General features: G+C 45.4%; 2 protein-coding genes across 2 annotated transcripts; one reads left to right on the forward strand and one right to left on the reverse strand.

Moving 5' to 3' along the window:
• Window positions 1–16,996: 16,996 nt before the first annotated feature.
• LOC136475146 (ribonucleoside-diphosphate reductase large subunit-like) lies at window positions 16,997–22,002 on the forward strand. Its single transcript, XM_066472700.1, has 17 exons — window positions 16,997–17,494; window positions 17,636–17,697; window positions 17,784–17,871; window positions 18,193–18,456; window positions 18,550–18,790; window positions 18,868–18,944; window positions 19,129–19,299; window positions 19,377–19,469; window positions 19,603–19,752; window positions 19,832–19,918; window positions 19,998–20,162; window positions 20,250–20,369; window positions 20,687–20,889; window positions 20,962–21,111; window positions 21,198–21,345; window positions 21,478–21,561; window positions 21,669–22,002. Exons 1-17 carry the CDS (start codon window positions 17,267–17,269, stop codon window positions 21,768–21,770), a joined length of 2,433 nt encoding a protein of 810 aa, XP_066328797.1. The 5' UTR covers window positions 16,997–17,266; the 3' UTR covers window positions 21,771–22,002.
• Window positions 22,003–22,174: 172 nt separating this feature from the next.
• LOC136470712 (uncharacterized) lies at window positions 22,175–24,298 on the reverse strand. Its single transcript, XM_066468460.1, has 3 exons — window positions 23,243–24,298; window positions 22,833–22,973; window positions 22,175–22,546 (listed from the first exon to the last, which is right to left on the reverse strand). The coding sequence occupies exons 1-3, from the start codon at window positions 24,296–24,298 to the stop codon at window positions 22,175–22,177; spliced, it is 1,569 nt and encodes a 522-aa protein (XP_066324557.1).
• Between the last annotated feature and the right edge of the window lie 1,578 nt (window positions 24,299–25,876).

Below are 25,876 nucleotides of genomic sequence, written 5' to 3' on the forward strand. Positions count from 1 at the left end.
AACAAGTGTGCACCACACCTAACTCACTAGACTCAACTAGGTCAAGCAACCCGTTCATACCCCCACTTCATAGTACGGCCAAAGGAAAAAAAAACAAAGTCCCTAAACTACTCTAAGTGTCTCTCCAACTTCAATCGACACTTAGAACTAGTTATCCTTAACCTTGTCGTCCATCCTTTGAAAACCGAAACGATTTTCCATCGTAGGGGCATGACAACCTCGATTGCCCAATCGATCTCCATTACCATGACCTAACTTAATTGCCTCTGCAAAACACACGTTAGTTATAGTAATCTTGTATTGACATTAATCACCGAAATCCAACTAGGGGCCTAGATGCTTTCAATCTCCCCTTTTTTTGGTGATTGATGACAATACCACCTCGAGTATGTTATGGAGTGAGGTTTTTGACGGGCTTGGTTCATATAAGCTTTTGTCAATAAGAACAAAAGAGTTAGTCAAGCTTATATGACCCAAGCCAACACAATGTACTCAAAGGATATGAATTAAGCATGAGTACAAATAACAAAGCTCATTTGCTTCGAAGTAAAAACGCGGAAGCAAAAGCAAATGAGCATTCCACAAGTGATATGACATATAGATAAAGCAAAGTAGAAATCACACATGTCAAATATCACAATCATGTAGATAGCACTATCACATGTATATATAATAGTATGCATGAAAGAAAACACACGAATGCATAAGTAATAGTGTATCACACAAATAAAACTCCAAATGTATATAATAAGCTAATACTAGATAACTAGCTCCCCCTAAAACTCGCTCCCCCTACGTCTACATACTCAAACCCTCTCCCCCTTTGGCGTCAAACACCAAAACCTAAGGGTCGGTCGGCGGGGCTGCAGCGGATGAGTCGGGCGCTGAAGTACGTGGAGCAAGATGGAACTGGGCGCCATCATCATCTGACCCTGAGCTCTGAACTGACTGACCCTCTGAAGCAGGAAGAGTCGCTGAAGCGGTCTGGGTCTGAGCTAGTGCTGGTGCTGCCTATGAAGCTGCAAGTTATGTCTGTCGTAGGATCTGACGAGGCGACAGACGAGGGGAGCCTATGAGTGGTCATGATAGCTGGAGCTGCTGTAGACGGACCGGCAGTATGCATGTGAGGCGGAGTAGGCATGCCGGTCAACTCGCTGAATGATGCTCCAAGACTCCTGGAGACTGACGACTCAGGCACGAATAGCGAGGAAGTCTGCTCTGGTGAGAAACCCGTGTGATAAGGAGTGAACTACGGGGCTACACCAGGTGAGGCTAACCACTGAGACACCTATATAGGAGGTGAAATAAACTGAGCTGGAGGCTGTCCCTGACTCTGAAGCCCGATGGGCTGTACTGCTGGAGTCATCGAAGTGGTAGGAGGCTGTGCAAGCTGGGGCGAAGTCTGTGGCAGTGGAATCCCAATGGCTGTCACTACATGCTGCATGAATCCCATGAGCTGCTGCTGCATAAGTAACTGCTGGTGCTGAAGGAGCTGTTGCTGCCGCTGAAACTCGTCCTGACGAGCCTGAAACTGAGCGAAGTTTGTAGCTGTCTCCTGTGCCTGTCGTGTCTGATCCTGCTGCATCCGCTCAAGAATAGCAATGAGAGCGGGGTCTGTCTGTGGAGCAGGTGGAGCAGAACTGGAGCTACCTGCCTCTGCATCGTGTCTGCGTGGAGGCATCTGAGGTATAGGCTGGTAGTCATCGTCGGAGCTGTCACTATACTCACTCACCTCCTGCTGTGCCTCTAGCTCCGCCTCCTCAGTGGCTGCAATCCCTCTGATGATCTCGTCCTGCTGAGCTGCAGACTCTGGCACATCGGGGCGACGGCTAGGCTGACTGGGTGCCTGAGGAGTGGCGTGTCTGATCCTCTGTGACATGTTGTAAGCTGGGAACTCCGTAGTGGCACCTGTATACTCATCCATCATGCCAGGGGCTTATCAATCACAACTCTGCGGATGAGAAATGTGATCCAGTGAGCATAGGGAAGCTGCCTGCGACCCTTGAATCCCTCAGCTATAGTATCCTCCATCTCTGAGAGAAGGAGGTCCCAGATGTCAAACACTGTCATCTGCATGATGGCATTGAGAAGCCAGAGCTGTAAGCGAGTCAGGCCCTCCCTATATCCCAACCTGGGAAGCAGTGTCCTCCTAATGATGGCCTCTAGTATCCTCGCTGTAGGAGTCAAGTCACTGGGGTTCCTGCTCGACCCCTCATCAAATGGCTCCTTGAAGCAATGGCGCACTAAGTCTGTAGGGGGCACCAACCCTCCATGAGGACGCCTGGGAGGCTCCTGATGTCCATAGCAAACCTCATGCATCCTTACAGGCTGCTCCTATAGTCTCAATATCTCTCTGGCCCTGCTACTCGTCACTCTATAGTCTTTGCCGTTGAAGGCAAAGTGAATGAATCTGTGATGAGGATCGATGTAGAGCGAGGCATAAAACTGACGAACCCAAGAAGGTACATATATCCCTATCCGTCCAATCAGATCTGACAGTCCTGGCAAATATGACAAGTATTGCCGAATGCCCTCTCCGGCTACTGCCGCAATGGACTCTATCAGACAGACCCTCTGTGATCTGAACACTGCCCCACTGTTTAGATATGCATTGTAGAAATCCTCCTGCAGTGGCGTGTAGAACCCCTCAGCTGCTCTCTCATCCCTCCTCGGAGGGAACCAAACCTCAAACTCAACAAACCGCAGCTGCTGAACCTGCCTGGCTGTAGCGGCCCTTAAGTCGAGATGAACCACTGGAGGTAGACCCTGTGGTCTGGGCGGAGGGCGTGAACCCCTGCGCCGTGTAGCTGGCCTCGGTGGAACTACAGCACTGGTATGACTCGAGCGGCGTAGCTGAGGTGCCGGCTCAGTCTCCTGACTCTCCTAAGTCTCCTGGGCTAGCTGAGGCTCTGCTGGTGGAGGCTGCTGCTGTGCTGACGGACCCTCCTCAATGGCAACCCGTCGTCCTGCAAACGTGGCAGTCCCTGCTGGACTACCATGACGACGCTCAACCTCCTCAATCGCAGCTCTGACTGCGGGTGAAACTGGCTGATCTGCAATGACAATTCCCCTGCGGGTGCCACCTCTCTCGGCACGCTCTGCAGCCTCTGCAATAGCTGCTGCTCTGGCTGTCTCTGCGTCGGGGTACTTCCGCTTCTTGGATGTTACTTGCTTGGTTGATTTGCCCTTGGATCCGGCTGGCTGACGAGGCGGGGGCCTCCGATCATCTTCACCTAGGCCACCACCAACATTCTTGGTGCGAGCCATCTGAACTGACAAGATGGTGAACTATCGCTGATGAAGATCAACTGTCAAACTGTCGCTTTCGGGGCTTGGCCTCGATCCTTACTCGCGAGCTTGGCTCCGAGTTGACTGCCAACTGCCAATTAAACCACAACGGAACCGACTCGCTGCACGATAGAATAGATGGATATACAAATAAATACCATATGTCTAATAGATGCGAAAACCTAGCAGAGAAAGCAATGTAGATGCGAAATTGAATCGAATGGCTTTCTACCTGACGATCAGCGATCCGAGAATAGATAAGATGTCACGTGGGGGATCACGGAACCGGTTAGGGTTAGGTCAAACGCCCTGAATGCAATGAGGAATCAATATATTTAGAATTTGATCTAGGTCACAATTGGAGATCAAGATTGAACCATAAGATTTGCCTTACCAAACAATGGGAGGATAGGGCAAGATCACTTGGCGAGGATTTTCAGCCTTGGCACCGATGGAACAACGAGCTTGGGTGCGAGAAGCTTGGAGCACCGCGTGGAGGCGAGCAGGCGCGGGGCTCGGTGACGCGCGAGGCCGGGGCGCGCAGCTTGGCAGCGGGCCCTGGGGCGCTGCAGAGGCGCGGTAGTGAGCAGGCGCGGAGGCCCGCGGGATGGCGGCACGGCTTGGCGAGGGGACCGAGCGCGGTGGCGCGAGGGACGGCGGCGACTCGGCGAGGCTGCGGCGGCGCGGCTGCTCGGGCTAGGGCACGGCGGCGGCTTGGGCTAGGTCACGACGGGTGACCGAGGACGCGGTTAAGTAACCCCCAAGAACATGACAGAAAAGGAAACGAGGAAAAGAGTCCTTAAGACGTGCGAGATACACTGACCGGACGCTCCGGTGGTAGCGACCGGACGCTACCACCCAGCGTCTGGTCGATTCCAGAGAGGTCCGAATCTCTGAAATCGCGACCGGACGCGTCCGGTGGTCCATGACCGGACGCAGGCAGGGTCCGGTCAGTACTGCTTGTCCTTCCTTCGATCGACCGGACGCAGAACCCTTCCTGACCGGACGCACAGACGCAGCGTCCGGTCACTCCTTCATCAGTAGTTCACCTCCTGTGAACTGACCGGACGCTGGACAGCAGCGTCCGGTGCAGCGTCCGATGCACCTTTTACAGCAATCCTTCAACATTCCTTCGCGCTACCTGTTCCCAATCAAGTCCCAACTTGAATAAGATCCAAATAAACACCAATTGGGACTGATGTGAGTGACCTCTCTCAAACCCTCATATTTTTCAAAATATTTTGCCTTAGGCTATAATTCTTTTTAAGAAAATAGGCAACAAGAGGGCAAATGGAACAAAACGACAAAACAACATTCATGCATATGTAAAACTTGTAAGTAAATCTAGTTGCTTGTCAAGTTTGATCCAAGGTTAAGCTTCTTCACACGCTTTTCGGTGGTTATCTTAACCATGTTAGACAAGCCCTATATGCATTGCCACAAATTAAACATGTTGTATATTACAATGAATGCAAGGGACAACACAAGCTCAATTTTTAGTGAAGTTACTAAAATCAAGTACATTGAGCTCGTTTCGCAATCTACAAAATACAGCCTCATCTAGCGGTTTAGTGAAGATATCCGCTAATTGATCTTCGGATCTTACACCTTCTAGTGATATATCATTTTTAGCTACATGATCTCTTAGAAAGTGATGGCGGATATATATATGCTTGGTGCGAGAATGTTGAACCGGATTATTTGCAAGTTTTACCGCACTTTCATTGTTGCACAAAAGAGGTACTTTCTCTAGAGCTATTCCATAGTCTAGTAAAGTTTGTTTCATGTATAATATTTGTGCACAACAAGCACTCGCGGCAATGTATTCCGCTTCGGCGATGGACAAAGCCACACTATTTTGTTTCTTGGAGGACCAAGACACAAGTGATCTACCAAGCAAATGGCACCCTCCGGATGTGCTCTTTCTATCAACTTTGCATCCGGCGTAATCCGAATCGGAATAGCCAATTAATTCAAATAAAGCTCCTTTGGGATACCAAAGGCCAATGCTTGGTGTGTGCTTAAGATACCTAAGGATTCTTTTTACGGCAATTAAATGAGTTTCCTTAGGACTAGCTTGAAATCTAGCACATATACACACACTAAACATGATGTCGGGCCTAGATGCGGTTAAATATAATAAGCTACCAATCATGGAACGGTAGAGAGTTTGATCAACCGAGTTACCTCCCTCATCTAGGTCGAGATGTCCATTGGTAGGCATTGGGGTCTTGATTGGCTTACATTCATCCATCTTGAATCTCTTGAGAAGATCTTTTGTGTATTTCTCTTGAGAGATGAAGATGCCTTCTTTCATTTGCTTGACTTGAAAACCAAGAAAGAATGTAAGCTCACCAATCATTGACATCTCGAACTCCTTAGACATCAATTCACCAAATTCTTTGCATTAGTCTTCATTTGATGATCCAAAGATGATATCATCAACATATACTTGACAAATAAAGATATGCCCATCAAGCTTCTTGGTGAATAGTGTGGTGTCGACCTTCCCAATGGTGAAGCCCTTCTCAATAAGGAAGTCCCGAAGGCGCTCATACCAAGCTCTTGGGGCTTGCTTAAGCCCATATAGTGCCTTGGACAACCTATAAACATGATTAGGATATCTAGGGTCTTCAAACCCGGGAGGTTGATCAACATAGACTAGTTCATTAATAAAGCCATTTAAGAATGCACTTTTCACATCCATTTGATATAGTTTCATTTTATGATGTGATGCATATGCAAGAAGGATACGGATGGCTTCTAATCTTGCAACCGGTGCAAAAGTTTCTCCAAAATCTAGACTTTCAACTTGAGAGAACCCCTTTGCCACTAGTCTTGCCTTGTTCCTCACAACAACACCTTGATCATCTTGCTTGTTGCGGAACACCCACTTTGTTCCAATGACTCTTGCATCTTTTGGTCGCTCTTCAAGATTCCAAACTTCATTGTGAGTGAAGTTGTTCAACTCTTCATGCATGGCATTGATCCAATCCGGATCTTTAAGAGCATCTTCTACCTTGGTAGGCTCATAGCAAGAGACAAAAGAGTGATGAGCAATAAATGAAGTAAGCTTTTGAGATCGAGTCATCACCCCCTTTGTTGGACTCCCTATGATGAGATCTTGTGGATGATCTTGTAGGAGAGGTGTATTTCTTCTATTGACCACTTGAGGAGGAGGTTGTGGAGCATCAACATCTTGTGCTTGTACCACCATTTGCTCATGGGAGATATGAGTATCTTCATTTTCTACTCTCCCAACTTTTTCACCATCTTGTGGTACATTTGATGAAGAAGGTTGGTTAATGACTTGTACATCATCTTCATCATCTTTTGGCTTGATGTCTCCCACCGGAATATTCTTCATAGCCTCCCTCAATGGTTCATCACCTACATCATCAAGATTCTCATGTGCTCCTTGGGAGCCGTTAGATTCATCAAATTCCACATCATATGTTTCTTCAACCAAGCCGGTGGCATGATTAAATACTCTATATGCTTTGGACTTCAATGAGTAACCAACAAGAAAGCCTATATCGCAACGCCTTTGAAACTTTCCTAGGTGTTGCCGCTTCTTGTAGATGTAGCACTTGCAACCAAACACCCTAAAGAAGGAGACGTCCGGCTTCTTCCCATTGAGCAACTCATATGGAGTCTTGACAAGGAACTTTTGAAGAAATAGGTGATTTGATGCATAACATGCGGTGTTGATTGCTTCCGCCCATAGAGCTTCGGGGGTGTTGTACTCATCTAGCATTGTCCTTGCAAGAGTGATCAAAGTCCGGTTCTTCCTCTCAACTACACCATTTTGTTGAGGAGTATAGGTTGCGGAGACTTCATGTTTGATTCCAACTTCATCACAATAAGCTTCTATATTTGTGTTGTCAAATTCTTTGCCATTGTCACTTCTTATCTTCTTGAGCTTCACTTCAAATTCATTTTGAGCTCTCTTGGCAAACTTCTTGAAACAAGATGCAACTTCAGATTTGTCATGAAGGAAGAACACCCATGTATATCTTGAATAGTCATCCACAATCACAAGACAATAGAGATTTCCTCCCAAACTCTTATATGTTGTTGGTCCAAATAAATCCATGTGTAGGAGTTTTAGCACTCTTGTGGTTGACATGAAAGCTTTGGTTGGATGAGTGTTTGCAACTTGCTTGCCGGCTTGACATGCACTACAAAGCTTGTCCTTCTCAAACTTCACATCCTTCAATCCTCTCACCAAATCATTCTTCATAAGCTTCTTGAGTGAGCTCATCCCAACATGAGCAAGTCTTCTATGCCATAGCCACCCAAGTGTTGTTTTGGTGAATAGGCAAGTCTTCAAGTTTGCATCTTCGGAGGTGAAGTCAACTAGATATAAGTTGTTGTATCTAAATCCATTGAATATCACTTGATTGTCATCTACCTTGGATACAACCACCTCCTTCTCGGTGAATAAGCATTGAAAGCCAAGATCACACAATTGTCCAACGGATAGCAAGTTGAAGCTCAATGAAGCAACATAGAGCACATTGGAGATGGAATGATCATTTGATATTGCCACTTTGCCCAATCCTTTAACCTTGCCCTTTGAATTATCTCCAAATGTTATTTTCTCTTGTCCATCTACCTCTTCATCTAGTGAGGTGAACATACGAGGATCACCGGTCATATGTTGAGTGCAACCACTATCAATAACCCAATGACTTCCACCGGTCTTGTAGTTCACCTATACACAAGAGATTCAAGCTTTAGGGATCCAAGCTTGTTGAGGGCCCTTCACCTTCTCAACAAGTGACTTAGCCACCTAAATTTTCTTAGGCCTACTCTTGTTGGGGGGACCCAAGAACATGACTTTCATCTTTCCACTCGAATCTTTTCTAAGCATGTAGTGAGCATTGAAAGCAAAGGGTCTAGCATGCTTGGGCAAGGGTTGTGGCGGTGGAGTTTGACACTCATGAGCAAAGTGGCCTTCTTGTCCACATTTAAAACATCTCTTTGGCTTTGGCTTTGGCTTTGATTGTTGGTGTTGAGCTTGAGCCTTCTTCTTCTCTACACTTGCCATATATCCAATGCCACTTCTATCCATCTTCATGACGGTATTCATGAGTAGCTCACTTTGGAGATGCTTGCCCCTAGCAAACTTGCTCAATCCCACCTTGAGATGCTCTTTCTCCATCTTGAGCTTCTTGTTCTCTTCCTTGAGAAGATCATTGTTCTTCTCCTCCTTGAGTTTCTTGACTTCTTCTTTTAACTTCTCATTTTCAAGGATCACCTCTTTGTCATGATCAAGAGTTTCTAGCACAATGGTGTTGTGACTTTTCATTTCTTCAAGATCTTTCATGAGCTTCTCATTGTTACTCTTGAGCTTGACATACTCATCATAGTCATTGCACTCAACCACTTGCTTGCCCTTGCTACTAGATCCATGCTCAATGCTTTCATCAATTAAATCATCACATGAGGTAGCTATATCAATCTTAACAACATGGTTAGTAGCATCATGTGGCTCATTTGGTAAGAATTCTTGTGCAATAATAAGGGTATCATAATTGATCTTTAGAGTTACATATTCATCTTTTAGCTTATTGTGACTAGTGATAAGCTCATTGTGCACCCACTCAAGTTTATCATTTTTATCTTTAAGCTCTTTCTTAGAAGATTTGAGCTCCTTGAGTTTGGATGATATAGAATCATTTGTTTTTTTGAGCTCATCATTAGCCTTTTCTAATGTGTCACATTTAGCTAAGAGTAAGTCATTTTTAGCATCAAGTTTTTCATTTGTAGCTCTACTCTTTCTAATGATCTTAGTATATTTTCTTAGTATTTTGATAAGATCATCATAGGTAGGTGAGTCATCATCATCGCTATCACTATCATCATCACTAGCATGTTCATCATCACTACTATCATCACTCTTAGTTACCTTGTGTTCACCTTTGGCCATAAGACATAGGTGTGTAGAGGATGATGGCGATGGTGGTGGTGAAGATGCAAGATCAATAGCAATGGCGGCCACCTTTTCATCATCACTATCATCATCGGATGATCCACTTGATGAATCAATGTCCGTGAGCCAATCACCAACAATATAGGCCTTGCCACTCTTCTTCTTCTTGTAGAATTCCCTCTTTTTACCATCTCTCTTCTTGTATGGCTTGTTCTTCTTCTTTTCATCTTCATCACTTGAATCATCTTTCTTGCCCTTGTTCTTGAGCTTGTCTTTCTTGGGCTTTGTGCATTGATGAGCTAGATGACCAAGTTCGCCACAATTATAGCAATCCATCTCGGAGATTGGCTTTCTTCTTGAGCTAGTGAAGAACTTCTTCTTCTTGCCATCAAACTTGATGCCACTCTTGTTTAGCCTTTTTAGCATCTTGGTGGTCTTCTTCACCATGAGGGCAAGGCTTTCTTCATCATCTTCATCACTTGAGCTCTCATACTCAAGTCTTGCTTTGCCCTTGTCTTGGCTAGCTTTGAATGCTAGGTCCTTCTCTTTCTTCTTTGTAGAGGATGAGCCATCTTGTGGTGTGATGTGCATGTACATCTTATGAGCATTGATCTTTCCCAAGATTTGTGTCGGTGTAGCGGTGGAAAGATCACCTTGATGTAGCACTGTCACAATGTGCCCATATTTATCAATGGGGAGGACACTCAAGATTTTTCTCACAACATCGGATGGTGACATTTGAGTAAGTCCAAGCCCATTGACTTCCTCTACAAGAACATTTAATCGAGAATACATCTCATTAGCACTTTCTTTGGGAAACATCTCAAAAGAATTTAGCTTTTTAATCATAAGATGATAGCGTTCCTCACGCTCACTCTTGGTTCCCTCATGGAGCGCACAAACATCCGACCATAGAGCATGGGCGTCTTTGTGGTTCCTTACACGATTGAACACCTCTTTGCAAAGGCCTCTAAAAATGGTGTTGCGAGCCTTTGCATTCCATTTCTCATAATTCACTTCATCGCCTTGAAGTTGTGTGGCATTCCTAGGTGCGGGGAACCCTTGAGAGGCGGCTCTAAGAATTCCAACATCTAGAGCTTCTAATTATGCCTCCATGCGGATTTTCCAATATGGAAAATCATCTCCCTCAAAGATAGGAGGAGGCCCATCCCCGTGAGACATCTTGCTCTAAGCGATTAAGCTTAAAAACGTGAGCACGAGGCTCTGATACCAATTGAAAGGATCAAGATGCCCAAGAGGGGGGGTGAATTGGGCTAATTCTAAATTCTCTTGCAATAATCAAATCCTACGGATAGCCCAATTAACCCCTTGTGCCTAGAAAAGTGTTTATATCAAACTAATGCACAACAACCTCTCAACCTATATTCCAAACTTACTCTAGCAAGCAATTCTATGGATGTAAAACAAGTATTGAATTGCTCAAAGTAAATACTCAAAGTAAGTGCTCAAAGTAAGTAGAGAGAGAAAGGAACGCGGCGATGTTTTGCTGAGGTATCGGAGAGTCGCCACTCCCCACTAGTCCTCGTTGGAGCACCCGCGCAAGGGTGTAGCTCCCCCTTGATCCGCGCAAGGATCAAGTGCTCTCTACGGGTTGATTCTTTGACACTCCGTCGCGGCGAATCACCCAAAACCGCTCACAACTTGAGTTGGGTCACCCACAAGCTCCGCCGGGTGAACACCAAACTCCCAATCACCACCAAGCCATCTAGGTGATGGCGATCACCAAGAGTAATAAGCACGAACTCTCACTTGACCACGCGAAGCCTAATGAGAAGATGGATGCACACTTTACTACTCTTGATTTGCTAGTGAGGCTACTCTCTTGGATTCTCAAATCACAAACACCTCACTAGGATCTTGCTCTTCTTAGCACTCACAAATGTGTTTCTCAGCTATTGGAATGAGCAAAGGATGCTCCACTCACGAGTGGAGCTTCTATTTATAAGCCAGCCTGAAAAACTAACCGTTATGAGCTTCTGCGGGATGACCGGACGCTCCGGTCGTGATGACCGGACGCTCCGGTCAGTTCAACCCGCAAACCAGCATTCAAGTGATGACCGGACGCTGTCAGGGTCCGGTCAGTACCGACCGGACGCGTCCGGTCGCTCTTGGATGCTTACTGTAAACGACCGGACGCTGGATACTCAGGGTCCGGTCACACTGACCGGACGCGTCCGATCACACTTTTCCAAGTCTGGACCCTTACTGGAGTTGACCGGACGCTGGCCCTCAGCGTCCGGTCACATGACCTCCCAGCGTCCGGTCACACCAGACTTGATCTTCTCGGTCAAATGAACTAACCGGACCCTACGGCCAGCGTCCGGTCGCACCGGAGCCATCGTCCGATCAGTATTTGACCCTCCATTCACTTCCAACTTCCGAACATATGTGAATGAAGTTTGCTCCAAAGGATCTTATGCATTCATAGGAGCTACCTAGAGCTAGTTTTAACAAGTGTGCACCACACCTAACTCACTAGACTCAACTAGGTCAAGCTACCCGTTCATACCCCCCTTCATAGTACGGCCAAAGGAAAAAAAACAAAGTCCTAAACTACTCTAAGTGTCTCTCCAACTTCAATCGACACTTAGAACTAGTTATCCTTAACCTTGTCGTCCATCCTTTGAAAACCGAAACGATTTCCATCGTAGGGGCATGACAACCTCGATTGCCCAATCGATCTCCATTACCATGACCTAACTTAATTGCCTCTGCAAAACACACGTTAGTCATAGTAATCTTGTATTGACATTAATCACCGAAATCCAACTAGGGGCCTAGATGCTTTCACATGTATATATGGAGTATTGTTAAAGCAAATGGATAGAAATCAAGTTAGATATCAATACAGATAATGTTTTACAAAGAATGCTTAATATTGATTTGAAAACAAAACGAGAAGGGCTCGATAGGGTGAAAGTAGCAAGGAGAGTGTTTCAAAGGACCAAGTGAGTGAAGGGCAAGTGACTACTTGGCGATCGACCATGGCAAAGGTGAATAAGAGAGTAGTTACATTAAGTTGGTGAACAAATCGAGTTACAAGGAGTCATATTTTGCTGAGGATTAAATCATCATTGAATCATATGAAGTGACTTGAAGCCACTAGTTAAATCATATTGGTTGAGTCAGTTCAGGTCACATACCCAAGATGGTTTTGTTAAGACAACAAGATTGCAACCCTCAGAAGAAAAAATGAGAAGAAATGGCATATGTGAAGACACAAAACTTAAGTGGTTGAATGTTGATTCACTCTTTATCCTTAAGGTGACAGGTACGTCATGTCGAGAGGGAGATGTAGTGTATTGACAAATCTCTATTGCTCCAGAAAATCTAAACGAGATTTGAGAGTCACCTCCATGAGTTTCTAACTTCATGAGCTGATTATTGCAATACTGATGTTATGATATTGCATACCTGACCACCCAATTTTGGCAGATCTCCAAAGTGTCCAATTTCATAAAATCAAAACAAACTAAGATTATAGCGTTTTTCAACGATCCATACTGCATTGTTGTACTCCGAAAGTTTCGAACATGTAAATCTGTTCCTGGTCGAACGGCTAGTAGGTATCAAAATTGAATGACTCTCTTTTGATTCTCATAGTATAATAACTAGTTTTCGTGTGATGGTGGTATCTATGTCCCCTAGACCTATCCTTTTGAGGGATGTGAATCCTAGTGAGATTAGACATATCTAAGCCTTGTGAAACCTTTCCCCCGGGGACATCTCTTTGTGAGATTGTACCATTCAAGTTAAATCCTAGTGTTTGATTTAGAGAAATCGAGTCAAAGAGTGAAAGAGAGCAGATTAAAGTCTCGAGCACTTGTGACAAGTCAAGAATCTCGTTAAGCATTTGTTATTCTCGGTGGTCAAGACTCGATTTAGGCGTCATGCGATGAGCTTCCAAACTTGCAAAAGACCACCTGCAAGTTTGCGATGGCTTCGATCTTGCCTTCCAAGAGAAAAATATCAAACTAGTGGATACATAATTTTTCTTCAATTTTTTACAAGCTTGAAGACATCTTTATGTGATTTAAAAATCTTATCAAATATTTATGAGATTTTTATATTAACTATATAAAATGGTGAAATTGTCTTTAAAATCATTTTAAGTCAAGATAGAAAGGTAATTTGAAGAGAGTTTACGGGATAAGATTTTTGGTTTCAAAATTTTGAGGAAGAAACTTAGGGATAGACCGATAGTTCGAAGCTAAAATGGATTCTTTTCCTATTTAGGCCCTGTTCGGTTAGCTGATTCCAGGGTCAGGAATCATTCCAGGTTTACCTAGTTATACAAATTAAGGTAGCGGTTCCAACTGGATTTTTTCCAGGTTATCATTCCGGGATAACCGAACAGGGCCTAGGGAGTTTATTAAAATGAACTCTTTTCTTATTCATGCTCATGGGCCATAGCCAGGGGCAAGGCCCATCTGTTGCCATTCGCTTCTTTAAAGCCCAAGAGCCCAACGCCGTCGGCCTTTGGTCCTGTCTCCGTGTTGCCTCTCTCTCGAGACCTCACCTCGCAAATCCCTCGCCCCTTTCTCGTTTGTGGCGGCGGGCGGCGGGCGGCGGCAGTTGTGGTGGTGCACGGTGCACCGGCTGCCGCGGCCCCCGAGTGTGAGCGTAGGCGGCTAGGCGCCCACAGTGTCTTCGGCTCCTGTAGTCCTGTTTCGGCTGCAACCCCTTCGCCCGAAATATGAATGGCACCACGTGACACGTCGTCTCCAACCTTCTCTTTCCGTAACCATCTTGTTGCATGCCCAAACGGCCAAACCCTAGCTCCCACCTGGAATCTAAATGGCTTCAGTGTTACTGTTTCAACGATTCGTTACCTAATAGCTTACTGGGCATTTCGTTTGGTGATTTATGCTTTGCGGTCAGTGGCTTAATGAGTAGGATTTTTCACTTGAGCGCGTTCAGAATCTGAGTGTTTTCTTTGAAGCTCGGGCTGGTTTTGGTGATTTATGCTTTGCGGTCAGTGGCTTAATGAGTAGGATTTCTCACTTGAGCGCGTTCAGAATCTGAGTGTTTTCTTTGAAGCTCGGGCTGTATAATCTGGTTCTGGTTCATGCAAGGACGTGGTACACAGAACGGCCGTGCCAGATCTACTTCTTTAAAGTTGGATGCTCCAGTGATGACCAAATTTACTTCCAATTTCGTTCCAATTCCTGAAAGCAGCTCCTGTGATCATCTGCACACTATGTGGAGATGAAGAGACATCTGAGGAGCCGAGTTCCTTTCTTCAATAGATTAATGTTTGGGTTACTCTTGTTTGTCAGCTGCTTCGTTGCTGCACTGTTTCTGCTTAATTAAGGTTGAGTACTCCTGTGATGATTGAAATTGACCTCCTATATTGTTCCAATTCCTGAAAGCAACGAGGTGCTGTTCATTGTGTGGAGATGAAGAGACATCTGAGGAGCCTAGTTTCTCTGTCTTAATTGATATTTTCTGGGAAACATTTGTTTGTCAGTTTCCATCAAACTTTTTTTTTTCATTTCAAACTATTTATGCATGTGAAGTTTGGTTTATTTTGAAACAATGCACAAACAGGTCTGAAGCATTGCTGCCTGTTTGCACAGTAGGAATTTCACAGGAAACAACAATTGCCTTTTGGTTTTCATGTGGGTGCTGTTGAAACTTTGCTTTGCTATTTGGGTGCATCGTTCAAAAATTACAGTAATCAGGACTGAATGCATATTTCCCATTTGGATTATTCTTGTAGTTGTAGAACATCAGTAGAAACACCAGATGTTGAAAAGTTTGGCGGCATAGTACTATTTTCCATGTTTATATTTTGTAGGTTTCAATTCATCATTTGAGCAACCATCATTTTCTTTATTGCAGATGAGGGCAGGATATGATAAGCAAAGCAAAATATGCACTGCAGAAGTCCTTTGCATTACAGTTTTTCATTGGAGGGCAGGTTGTGATGCAAGGTACAAAGATATACTTGAAGCTGGAAACCATAATGCCTGACCCTGCTTAGCTCAATTATGGTCCAACAGAGTACTAGTCCTGGTTCAATGTACTGTGCTTGCTATAAGTTCATGCGGTGCAATTGTTGCAAGGAGTGATGTGAATCACAGATACTTTCAGGAAATCGGAAGAGCTTGATTTTAGGGTATGTTTAATTCCTTTTTTAGTAGCAGAACCTTGATTCTGTCATAGTGTCATCTTCTTTATAATTATCAAGAATAAATTATACTTAATTGTGGTGCAGAAATATTATTTCCCTTTTTTCCGTTTATCACTGCAGTATGTTTTGTTTCTCTGCTTACATGGGATTTAGGAAAGCTGCAACATGGAAACCAATGGACTACTGAATCTGACCTTAGCATCATATAGACTCTGAAAAAGATAGGCTTGGGTCCTCAAGTTCAGTGGCTAATCAATAATCAGTTGTCAGAAATACCTATTTGTCATCATTTGATTGCAATGCCTATTGATGATCATCTCTTGCATTCTGTAATCTTGTATTACCTACCATACTTCTTGGATTCTTGTTGTCCCAGATAGGAACATATACCGTCTTAATGCAGGGTGGAGCGCTGAGCTAGCATTGATCATGGCCATCCAAGGGTTATACCTCAGCAACTCGTCAGCAAGCAGCCTCAGCCAATGCAAGGCAATCAGCAAGAGGCTCCAGCGTTGGATATACAGTTCTAACACACCATCAATACCTCCAGCAGAGAGGACACTGTATCATTCAATGGATGCCCTGATGATGCGATCATGAGACCTGGACAAGCTCGATCTACAAGTGACTCATCATAACTAGCCTGTGGCATCTCCATATTATTATCGGCAAATCAGGTGGCAGCAGTCAGAAGAAACGTTCATCAGCTCATCCCACATCAGCAGACAGCAGTCATGACTCATGATCCTCCTGTGCGGCCAATGGCTATAACCCAGTCTAAAGTCTTAAACCAAACTGCTGGCCTTCTGTCGATACGGGATCCACAGGATACCCCACAAAGGAAAAAGAAGATCTAGTCTAACTAGGATTCTTTCCTTGTAATCCTAGTAGTAGTACTATTCAGTAATCCTACTAGTAACTCTCATTATAAACCGACTAGGACTCTGACCTCCTGACTATATAAAGGAGGGCAGGGCTCCTGGACGAGAGGACGACAATTGTACAACACAACATATCACAATCAATCCAACGCAAAGGCTAACGCCGACTGGACGTAAGGTTATTTACTCGATCTACGATCGAGGGCCTGAACCAGGATAAATCGACTGTCTCTTGCGTTAACCATCGAGTTCAGCATACGTCGAAGACCGAACATACTGCCCCGGGTACCCCCGTGGCAGGCTATCGGTGGTAAAACATCGACACCTTCCCTGTTTGAGATTTGTAACAGTGCTTGGTCATCACTCATCAGCTAAAATCATTCCCTATTTTGATCTCAAAAGAAGTATCCCAATTTTTTTTCACTATAATTGTAAGATTGTATTGTATTCTCTGTGTGTGTGTATCATGTATCAATGCTCTTGAGCGCTTCTGGATCAGTTCGGCCCTATGATCTCAGCTCAGACTATTACATTTCGCTGAAGGTTCAAAGCTGAGTATCTAATTCTATTCAAGTACGCTGTATTCTTCGATCAATTAAAGATATACTTATGCTATATATCATCAAAAAATGAAATTCGAACTGCGACATAAATTTTATTAGAAATTTATTCCTCGTACGATATGTACGCGTCATCCCCCACCCACAAAGGCGCCAACGCTTCCCAATTTCGCTCGAAACGCGCGGGAGAAATTTTCCCTCTCCCGCGCTTCAGGGCGGTTCTACTTTCTTCCATACATCATTTCAAAATCAAAACGTCCTTGTCATCTAATCACGTCGCGATCACCGATTTCTCGAAGCATTTAAACCTCTCGCTGCCCCTTTCTCCGTTGCCCTCCCCAACCCTTAAGGATCCCGAGGCCATCACCGCCGCCGGCGTTCGGTCGGGCGCCCCCGGTGTGTTCGACGGTAAGCCCGAGAGACCCGGCGGCGGCGACGCAAGATGTACGTGGTGAAGCGCGACGGCCGGCAAGAGCCGGTCCACTTCGACAAGATCACCGCGCGGCTCACGAGGCTCAGCTACGGCCTCAGCCAGGAGCACTGCGACCCCGTCCTCGTCGCCCAGAAGGTCTGCGCCGGCGTCTACAAGGGCATCACCACCGGCGAGATCGGTGAGCTCGCCGCCGAGACCGCCGCCGCCATGACCGCCTCGCACCCCGACTACGCATCGGTGACTGCTCTGCTTACCCCCACCCCCGCAGGTCCCCAAAATAATTGATCCGTCTGCGGGATGTTTTGGTCTGCTGCTTGAGCGACTCGACTGCACAGTTATTGACTGATTTTGGCGTTCTGTTTTTCCCATGCTGTGAAGCTAGCGGCGAGGATTGCGGTCTCCAATCTGCACAAGAACACCATGACATCCTTTTCAGCGACGTACGTGGTGTGTTGTTTTGTCTTCTCCAGGAGGAGAGTTTGACTATCCGTTGTGTAATTTGGTTCTCTTGACCTCTGTATGGCAGGGTAAAGGCTCTCTATACCCATTACGATGAGAAGTCTGGTTTGATGGCTCCCCTGATTGCTGATGATGTCTTCACGATTATTATGAAGGTGTGATGCACAGGCTAAGTGCCTAACTGCCTAAGTAGCGGTGTATTTTAGGAAAACATGAGTTATGCTTTTTGGCGTTTATATAGCTTGTGTGATTCTACTTTCTGGTTTCTGGTTTCTGGTTTCTGCCATTGGTTGTTACAAGGGTGTAGTATTTAGCATCCAATATGGTTCTTTGGTAGTTCCATGCTATAAACAGGCCATGAAAGAGACTTTGAAATTATTGGCAGCTATCATTTACGTTGGCACATATGTGTACTTACTCTATTTCTTACTAACTCGCATACAGAGTACTCAACTTTGAATTCTGCATCATTTCAGAATACTGCTCGCTTGGAGTATGAGATAAATTTTGACCGAGATTTCGACTATGATTATTTTGGTTTTAAGACTCTTCAGAGGTCCTATCTGTTGAAAGTTGGTGGAAAGGTCGCGGAAAGGCCGCAACATATGTTGATGAGAGTTTCTGTTGGCATACATAAGGATGATATTGAATCTGCTATCAAAACATATCACATGATGTCTCAGCGCTGGTTTACTCATGCTTCCCCAACCCTTTTCAACGCTGGCACTCCAAGGCCGCAAGTACTGCTACTTTCTACAAAAATAACATTCATTGTGCAGTGTTAACTGTTCAACTGTACCTTTAACCGCATTCTTCTATGTATTGTTATGCAGCTAAGTAGCTGCTTCCTTATCTGCATGAAAGATGATAGTATTGAGGGAATTTATGATACTCTCTCAGAATGTGCTGCAATAAGCAAATCTGCTGGAGGAATTGGTGTCTCAATTCACAATATTCGAGCTACTGGGAGTTACATTCGAGGAACAAATGGAACTTCTAATGGAATTGTTCCTATGCTACGTGTTTTCAATGATACTGCCCGTTATGTTGATCAAGGTGGAGGCAAGAGAAAAGGTAAGTAGCATCGATAAGTTAGACTGGACCCTATTTACAGGATTGTCGAGGATTTCTGACAGGTGCCTTACATTTAGGTGCATTTGCTGTTTATTTGGAGCCTTGGCATCCTGATATCTTTGAGTTCCTTGATCTAAGAAAGAACCATGGAAAGGTAAAAGTTTTCTTGAACAATAACACACATTCTTGAAAAATAGTCAGCTGTGATTGAAAACTTTTTGGCATTTGATTACTATCTTCATACTGTACTGTATAAGGAATGCGCTTTGAATGTTTGGCATGCTGTTATATTCGACTACCCCATCGGTGAAAAGTTTCTTGTTGTATGCAATTTGTAGGAAGAGAATCGTGCAAGGGATCTTTTCTATGCTCTGTGGGTTCCTGATCTATTCATGGAAAGGGTACAACGTAATGAACAGTGGTCACTATTTTGCCCCAATGAAGCTCCTGGGTTGTCTGATTGCTGGGGTGATGAGTTTCAGAATCTCTACCATAAATATGAAAGAGAAGTAAGCTGGATGCTGGACCTGGATATACAATTTTTTTTTGTCTTGATATGTTTGATGACTCAGCTATGTGATTTCAGGGCAAGGCAAAGAAAGTGGTTGCAGCGCAGGCCCTCTGGTTTGATATTTTGAAGGCACAGATAGAAACCGGAACACCATATATGCTTTACAAGGTATTTATTTAATTTATTTCATAAGGATGCAATTACTTTGCATTTTCCCTCTAAATAGGCCATTCTTTTACCACATGTGCCTGTTCTTACTGAAACATCCAAAGGTCTGGTTCTAAAATGTGATGATGTGCAGGATGCTTGCAACAGAAAAAGTAACCAGCAAAATCTTGGCACAATTAAGTCCTCTAACTTGTGTACTGAGATAATTGAGTATACAAGTCCTGATGAAACTGCTGTGTGCAATCTAGTGTCAATTGCTTTACCACGTTTTGTGAGGGAAAAGGTACATGCCGATTTTTTTTCAACAATTTTGGTTAGTTGTAACTAGCGTACCTTACACTTTGCACATGTTTCACTTTCAGGGTGTTCCTATAGAGTCCCATCCAGCTAAGCTTGTTGGTAGCAGAGGATCAAAAAATAGATACTTTGACTTTGATAAATTAGCTGAGGTTTGTCTATCTTACATTTCATATAGATGCTCTGCCTTACCAGTCTGAATAATACTTAACATAATGTTGGCTATGGCAGATTACTTCGATTGTTACATGTAATCTGAACAAAATCATTGATATTAGCTATTATCCCATTGAGAATGCAAGGAGGTCAAATATGAGGCATAGGCCAATTGGGATAGGTGTTCAAGGCTTGGCAGATACTTTTATTCTACTTGGAGTGCCATTTGATTCACCAGAGGTACATTTTGCAAGCTGGAAAGTGTGGTTATGCCACGTTGTACTTTACTGATAGACTGATATGTAATATAATGAAATTTTGTTCCAGGCCCAGCAGTTAAATAAAGATATTTTTGAAACCATTTATTATCACTCGTTGAAAGCTTCTGCTGAACTTGCTGCAAAAGAAGGTCCTTATGAAACATATGCCGGGAGCCCTGCCAGCAAGGTTTGTCCATGATATTGTTTCTAAGAATGTCCAATGTTTATATTGAATATCATGTTCGATTGTGTTGAGCTATTTCCTTCTCACACAAACAGTTGCTGGTAGAAATTTCCAAATTTTATGAGTGCTCATTGGTCAGGAAATAATGATGATTATGATATCCATTTATTTTTGGTTTGTCACTTGCTTATTAGGCTGTATATCATCATCCTTATGCTCCTTGAAACTGTTCTCATTTAAGGAAGAAATTATTAACCTGAATGGTCTAGTTGATATATTTAGGAATGGCCTGTTCTCAGTAGACCTCTTTACTTCTGCAGGGCATTCTTCAACCTGATATGTGGAATGTAGTGCCATCTGGTAGGTGGAACTGGTCAGCAATAAGGGAGATGATTTCTCAGGTGGGATTGAGGAACTCTCTTCTTGTTGCTCCTATGCCAACTGCTTCCACTAGTCAAATTCTTGGCAACAATGAGTGCTTTGAACCATACACCTCAAATATATACAGTCGACGAGTTTTAAGGTTAGCATATTTGTTTATTTTAGTTTTGATGTTCTAACATGTGGTGTTCCCTAATTAATTTTCTTTTTTCAGTGGTGAATTTGTTGTAGTAAATAAGCATCTTCTCCATGATTTGAGTGAGATGGGTGTCTGGTCTCCTGTTCTAAAGAACAAGATTATCTATGAGGATGGCTCTGTCCAAAAAATTACCGAAGTTCCAGATGATCTAAAAGCAATTTACAAGTATGTGCATCTTAGCTATGAGTTCCACGATATTCAAACTATCAGTCATGTTTGTTCCAGCTGTTCGTTAATTAATCATTACACAGGACTGTTTGGGAGATCAAGCAGAAAACTATTGTTGACATGGCCATTGACCGTGGTTGCTATATCGATCAGAGCCAGAGCCTTAATATCCACATGGAACAACCAAACTCTGGGAAGCTAACTTCATTGCACTTCCATGCTTGGTCAAAGGTAACTCTTAATCCAACACTATTTGGTCTTCATCTTTTTTTGTTCTGAGACAGGAGTGACTTTTTTAGTTTATTTGAGTTCGAGTGGCCAAGGAAAACGCTGATAATTATTTCTTCTGTTGTTGGATACCAGGGCCTGAAAACAGGGATGTATTACTTAAGAACTCGAGCTGCTGCTGATGCAATCAAGTTTACAGTTGATACTACTCTTCTCAAGGTGATCACGTTTGGAGATTGTGCTCCCTTGTCTGATGGATTATATATTTTTGATTAATTGTCAACCTGTCCTTAGCACGATCCTTATCATGAAAAATGCATTTGCAGGATAAGCAGCCGACTTCAGAAGAAGAGGATGCCCAGGTCAAAATGGCACAAGTGGCCTGTTCCTTGAACAACCGGGATGAGTGCTTAGCATGTGGAAGTTAGATTCATCTGAATTGCACATCATGCTAACCCAGCCATCAGGCAACCTTATTATACTAGTTCCATATAGTAGCATTAAATTCCAATTCCAACAAAGGTTACCTGCCTGTGTATGAACTCCGATTTGTGAGAAGTACCAAGCAAAGCCTTAGGCTATTGTAAATATATATATTATATGTATTTTATCTACTATATATATTGAAGTGTGGTGTACAAGTTCCGTTGACAATTAATGCATAAATTGAATTTAAATATGTAAACCAAACAAATGCAGGTAGTGGCTGCCTGAAAGCAGAGTTGCAACTAGATATATATGTCAAGCAGATTGCAGCTAGACAATAGCTGCCTGAAACCAAACGGTAAAGATGATTTTTCAAGATAAAACCGGTTTGCAGTAGCTAAATACATCAAACTAGTTCAGACAAAACTAACGTTATCTGGGCTGATGTAGGGATGCCATCCTTGAGCGCCCTGACGAACGCATCAACATGCTTGCTGCATTCCGCGAACCTCAGTCTCGATGCCGCCAAGTCCGGATGCTTACGCTGGGCGGCCAGGCATGCAGGACACTCGAGAGACCTGACGCCCAAGGTGACGCCCTGCAGGTTCGGTGCCAGCAACATGAGTCGCCTCGCAAACGGCAGGTCCTTCTCTGCATGGAAGGCGCGGTGGAAGCAGAGCTGCTTCAGGTGATGGTGCCTGAACCCTCGAGATGGTTCCCATGCCAGGTTCGCGTCTTTGCCTCGTTTCTTCCTGGGCTGACATATGTGGCTACATATCTGCACACCATGGACAACATAAAAGATGCAAATTATTATCTCTCTCTCTCTCTCTCTCTCTCTCTCTCTCTCTCTCTCTCTCTCTCTCTCTCTCTCTCTCTCTCTCTCTATATATATATATATATATATATATATATATATATATATATATATATATATATATATATATATATATATATATATATATATATATAAGAGAGAGAGAGAGAGACACACACACACACTAAGGCATTAGTAGCAAACTAGTAATCAGGAGTTTAGCATGCATATGCATATGCATACGCACATGGATTTCAAGAGCCTCCAGCAGGAACGTTGTCCATGAGAGATAATTGCACTCAGGATAGATATTCGACAGATGCTGACCCTTTAGGCCTCCCAGTGCAGCTCTGAGTTGCTTACTAGGACGTTCTGGTTGAACCCATATCTGCAGAGACGCCAACAACAAAGGACGTACCCAGTGCAGAGAGCTCCTGCTCGGTCTGGGGAAGGGTGTTAGTGGCAAGCCTTACTCTCGTCTGTGCAATGCGAGAAGACCACGACTCAAACCCGGGACCTTCCGGTCACAGGCGGTAAGGCTCTACCGCTTGCACCAGACACGCCCTTCAGACGCCAACAACAACAAGAGATAAAAAAAAACTTGGTCAGTTTCACACCCAAGTTCAAATTAATTCGTGCTTCAATTTGTTACCGTACCTTTCCATCGTGAAACGCCAAGTGGAGCAACTCCAATTTGCTGTTGACCAGAAGTTCACTCAACTTGAGCTTAAAAAACGCTGTCCTCGTGCTGGTACTGATATAGGCCCAAGCGTTGGAGCGACGGGGCGCAACCAATCGAGACCGGGTGATAATCTTGGAGGAAGAGACCTCCGGCGTTGTACTCGAGCGTGACGAGCTCCGGCGCCTGCAACAGCTCGACGCCGCCCATGATGCAGTGCTCGCACACCAGAGTCTGCCAGTCTGGAGCCGCGACTGCGGCGCGTCGATGGTCAGCATGGGGAGCCGGGGCGGCCCGTCGTCGTCGTCGTCGTCGTCCATGGCCAGCAGCAAGGCCTTAGGACACAGGACGCAGGACGACAGGGAGAGGCGCTGGAGAGCGTGGCAGCCGCGCACCAGGTTGTTCACCTCGGCCGGGTCGTCGAACCACAGGTTCTGGAGGTTGAGCTTCGTCAGCGACCGGAACGCGCCGGGGCAGTCCTGCAGGAAGTGCCTGAAGCGCTCGCCGTAGCCGAGCTTGGTCCGCGCATCCGGGTCGAACGCGACGCTCGCCATCGCCATCTCCATCTCGGTGACGAGCTCGAGTTCGACGGTCTTTACCGCGCTGGCGTCGGCCGCGGCGCCGACGAGCTCGCCGACGCGGCGCACGTAGTCGCGCCGGGTCAGGATGAGCTTGAGGCTCAGCGTCTCGATGACGCGCGCGCTCGGCGGGGCGGCCAGGAAGCGCGCCAGGGCGTCGGTGAGCCCCGCCGTGACCTGGTGCTGCTCCACGAAGCGGTGCTGCCGGCGGCTCCGCCGCCAGACTCGCCACTCGTCGTCGTCCGAGCGGAAGAACTCTCCGACGTCGAGGGAGACGGTGGGAATCTGCGGCCACGGCAGCGACCTCCACCGCCGCGAGAGGATGGAGGTCCTCGCGACGGTGCGGACGTCGCCGGCCATGGCCAGCCTGCCCAAGATGTCAAGCAGGACATCGTCCGGGAGCCCGCTGATCTTGTCGACCTCATCGGTGACTATGTTCACGGGATCGTTAGCCATCGCTGCACCCTCGGTGATCTAGTCGTCATCGTCGTCGTTGTCGTCGCCAGCTTGAGCTCGGCGGTCGTGGAAGTTGCCAGGTGGTCGTAATTAACAACTCAGGCGCGCGGCAAGAGATCGGTAAGGTTTACACGTACATCCTGATCCAGCGCGTCAAGTCCATGTCTGTCTCTATCTCCATGAAACGCCTAGAAATTATATGGAAACAAAACTGAGACGATTCAAAGTGTTGTAGAATAGATTTTAAAAAAAACGTAGTGCCAGCGCCCGGACGTCCGCACCGATGCGCGTGTACGGACGCACGCGTCTGCACTTCATTTTGCGCGCCCACGACGGCCCACACTGCTGAAACATCTCTCGCATCGCCTGACCCCACGCAGGAACCACTCGCGCCCCTCCGCATCCCCCTGCCTGGATGTCTGCGTCCGCTCGGCGGCGCCCCGCAGTAGGCGGCTGCGGTAGGTGAGTCCCCAGCAGCAATATCCGATCTACTTTTGAAACATTCAGATGAAACGTTTGCAACATACGTCTGAAGACAGATGAAACACTTGAAACATGCTTCTAAAACACTTGCATAAAAACACATGAAAACACTTGAAAAAGTCATTGCAAAACATATGCAACATCGAAATAAAACACTTGCAACATATGTGCGAAACATATGCAATATTCAAAAAGAAAGACACTTGCAACGTATGTCTGAAAAAAAGATGAAACATTTGGAACAGATACTTGCAATATAAGTGTACAACCACTGCAACATGTGCAACAACCCGATCTACTTTTGCAACATCCATATAAACCACTTGCAACATACCTCTGAAACATCTGAAATAATTAAAACGTACGCTTTCAACATGCGCTTTCAGCGCAACATCTCCTTACTATTTGGAAGAATGCAGGCTCGTCGGCGTGTGGAGTTCACCGGAGCAAGCAGCCTAGCGACGCCGGCTGCACGACGTGGAAGGGAGGCATCGGCCGTGCGACGCGGCACGAAGGCAGTGGCCGTAGGACTAGAAGAGGGCCGCCGCACGCCGCGCCTAGAAGGGCCAGCAGCCGAGCACCGTGACTCGAAGGAGGCCGCACGTCACGCATGGCAGGACCACCAGCCGAGCACCGCCCCTCGGGGGCGGCCTCGCGCCGAGCCTGGCTGGGCCAGCGGCCAAGCGCTGGAGGCGCAGGCTAGCGGATAGGAGCAAGTGAGCGGATGAAAGGTCCTTGTGTAGTTTTGGTAATTGAGTGACAACCTAGATGGACTAATTGTGCTTATGTGAGATACACAGGTGATTAGTCCACAAGTACATATGTGTGATCAACATATGCCATGAAGGTGAAAATGGCTCGGAGATGTTGCAAAGCTCACACATGTGATGATGAAGGATCTCATTGTACATGAGACATGACATCGAGTCATGTGATCAAGGTGGAGAAGATCAAGACATGACTTGGCTTGATGGACCAGTTGCAAGAGTGAAGGGCAAGTCAGAGGCTTTGGAGCGATGGACCGCGTGGCGGTGAAGTTTGAGCAAGACTTGGCGCCGATGGACGAAGACAACGGTGAAAAGCAAGTGAGTCAAG

The sequence above is a fragment of the Miscanthus floridulus genome, chromosome 8 (genome assembly GCF_019320115.1).
Source record: "Miscanthus floridulus cultivar M001 chromosome 8, ASM1932011v1, whole genome shotgun sequence".
Classification (NCBI taxonomy): domain Eukaryota; kingdom Viridiplantae; phylum Streptophyta; class Magnoliopsida; order Poales; family Poaceae; genus Miscanthus; species Miscanthus floridulus.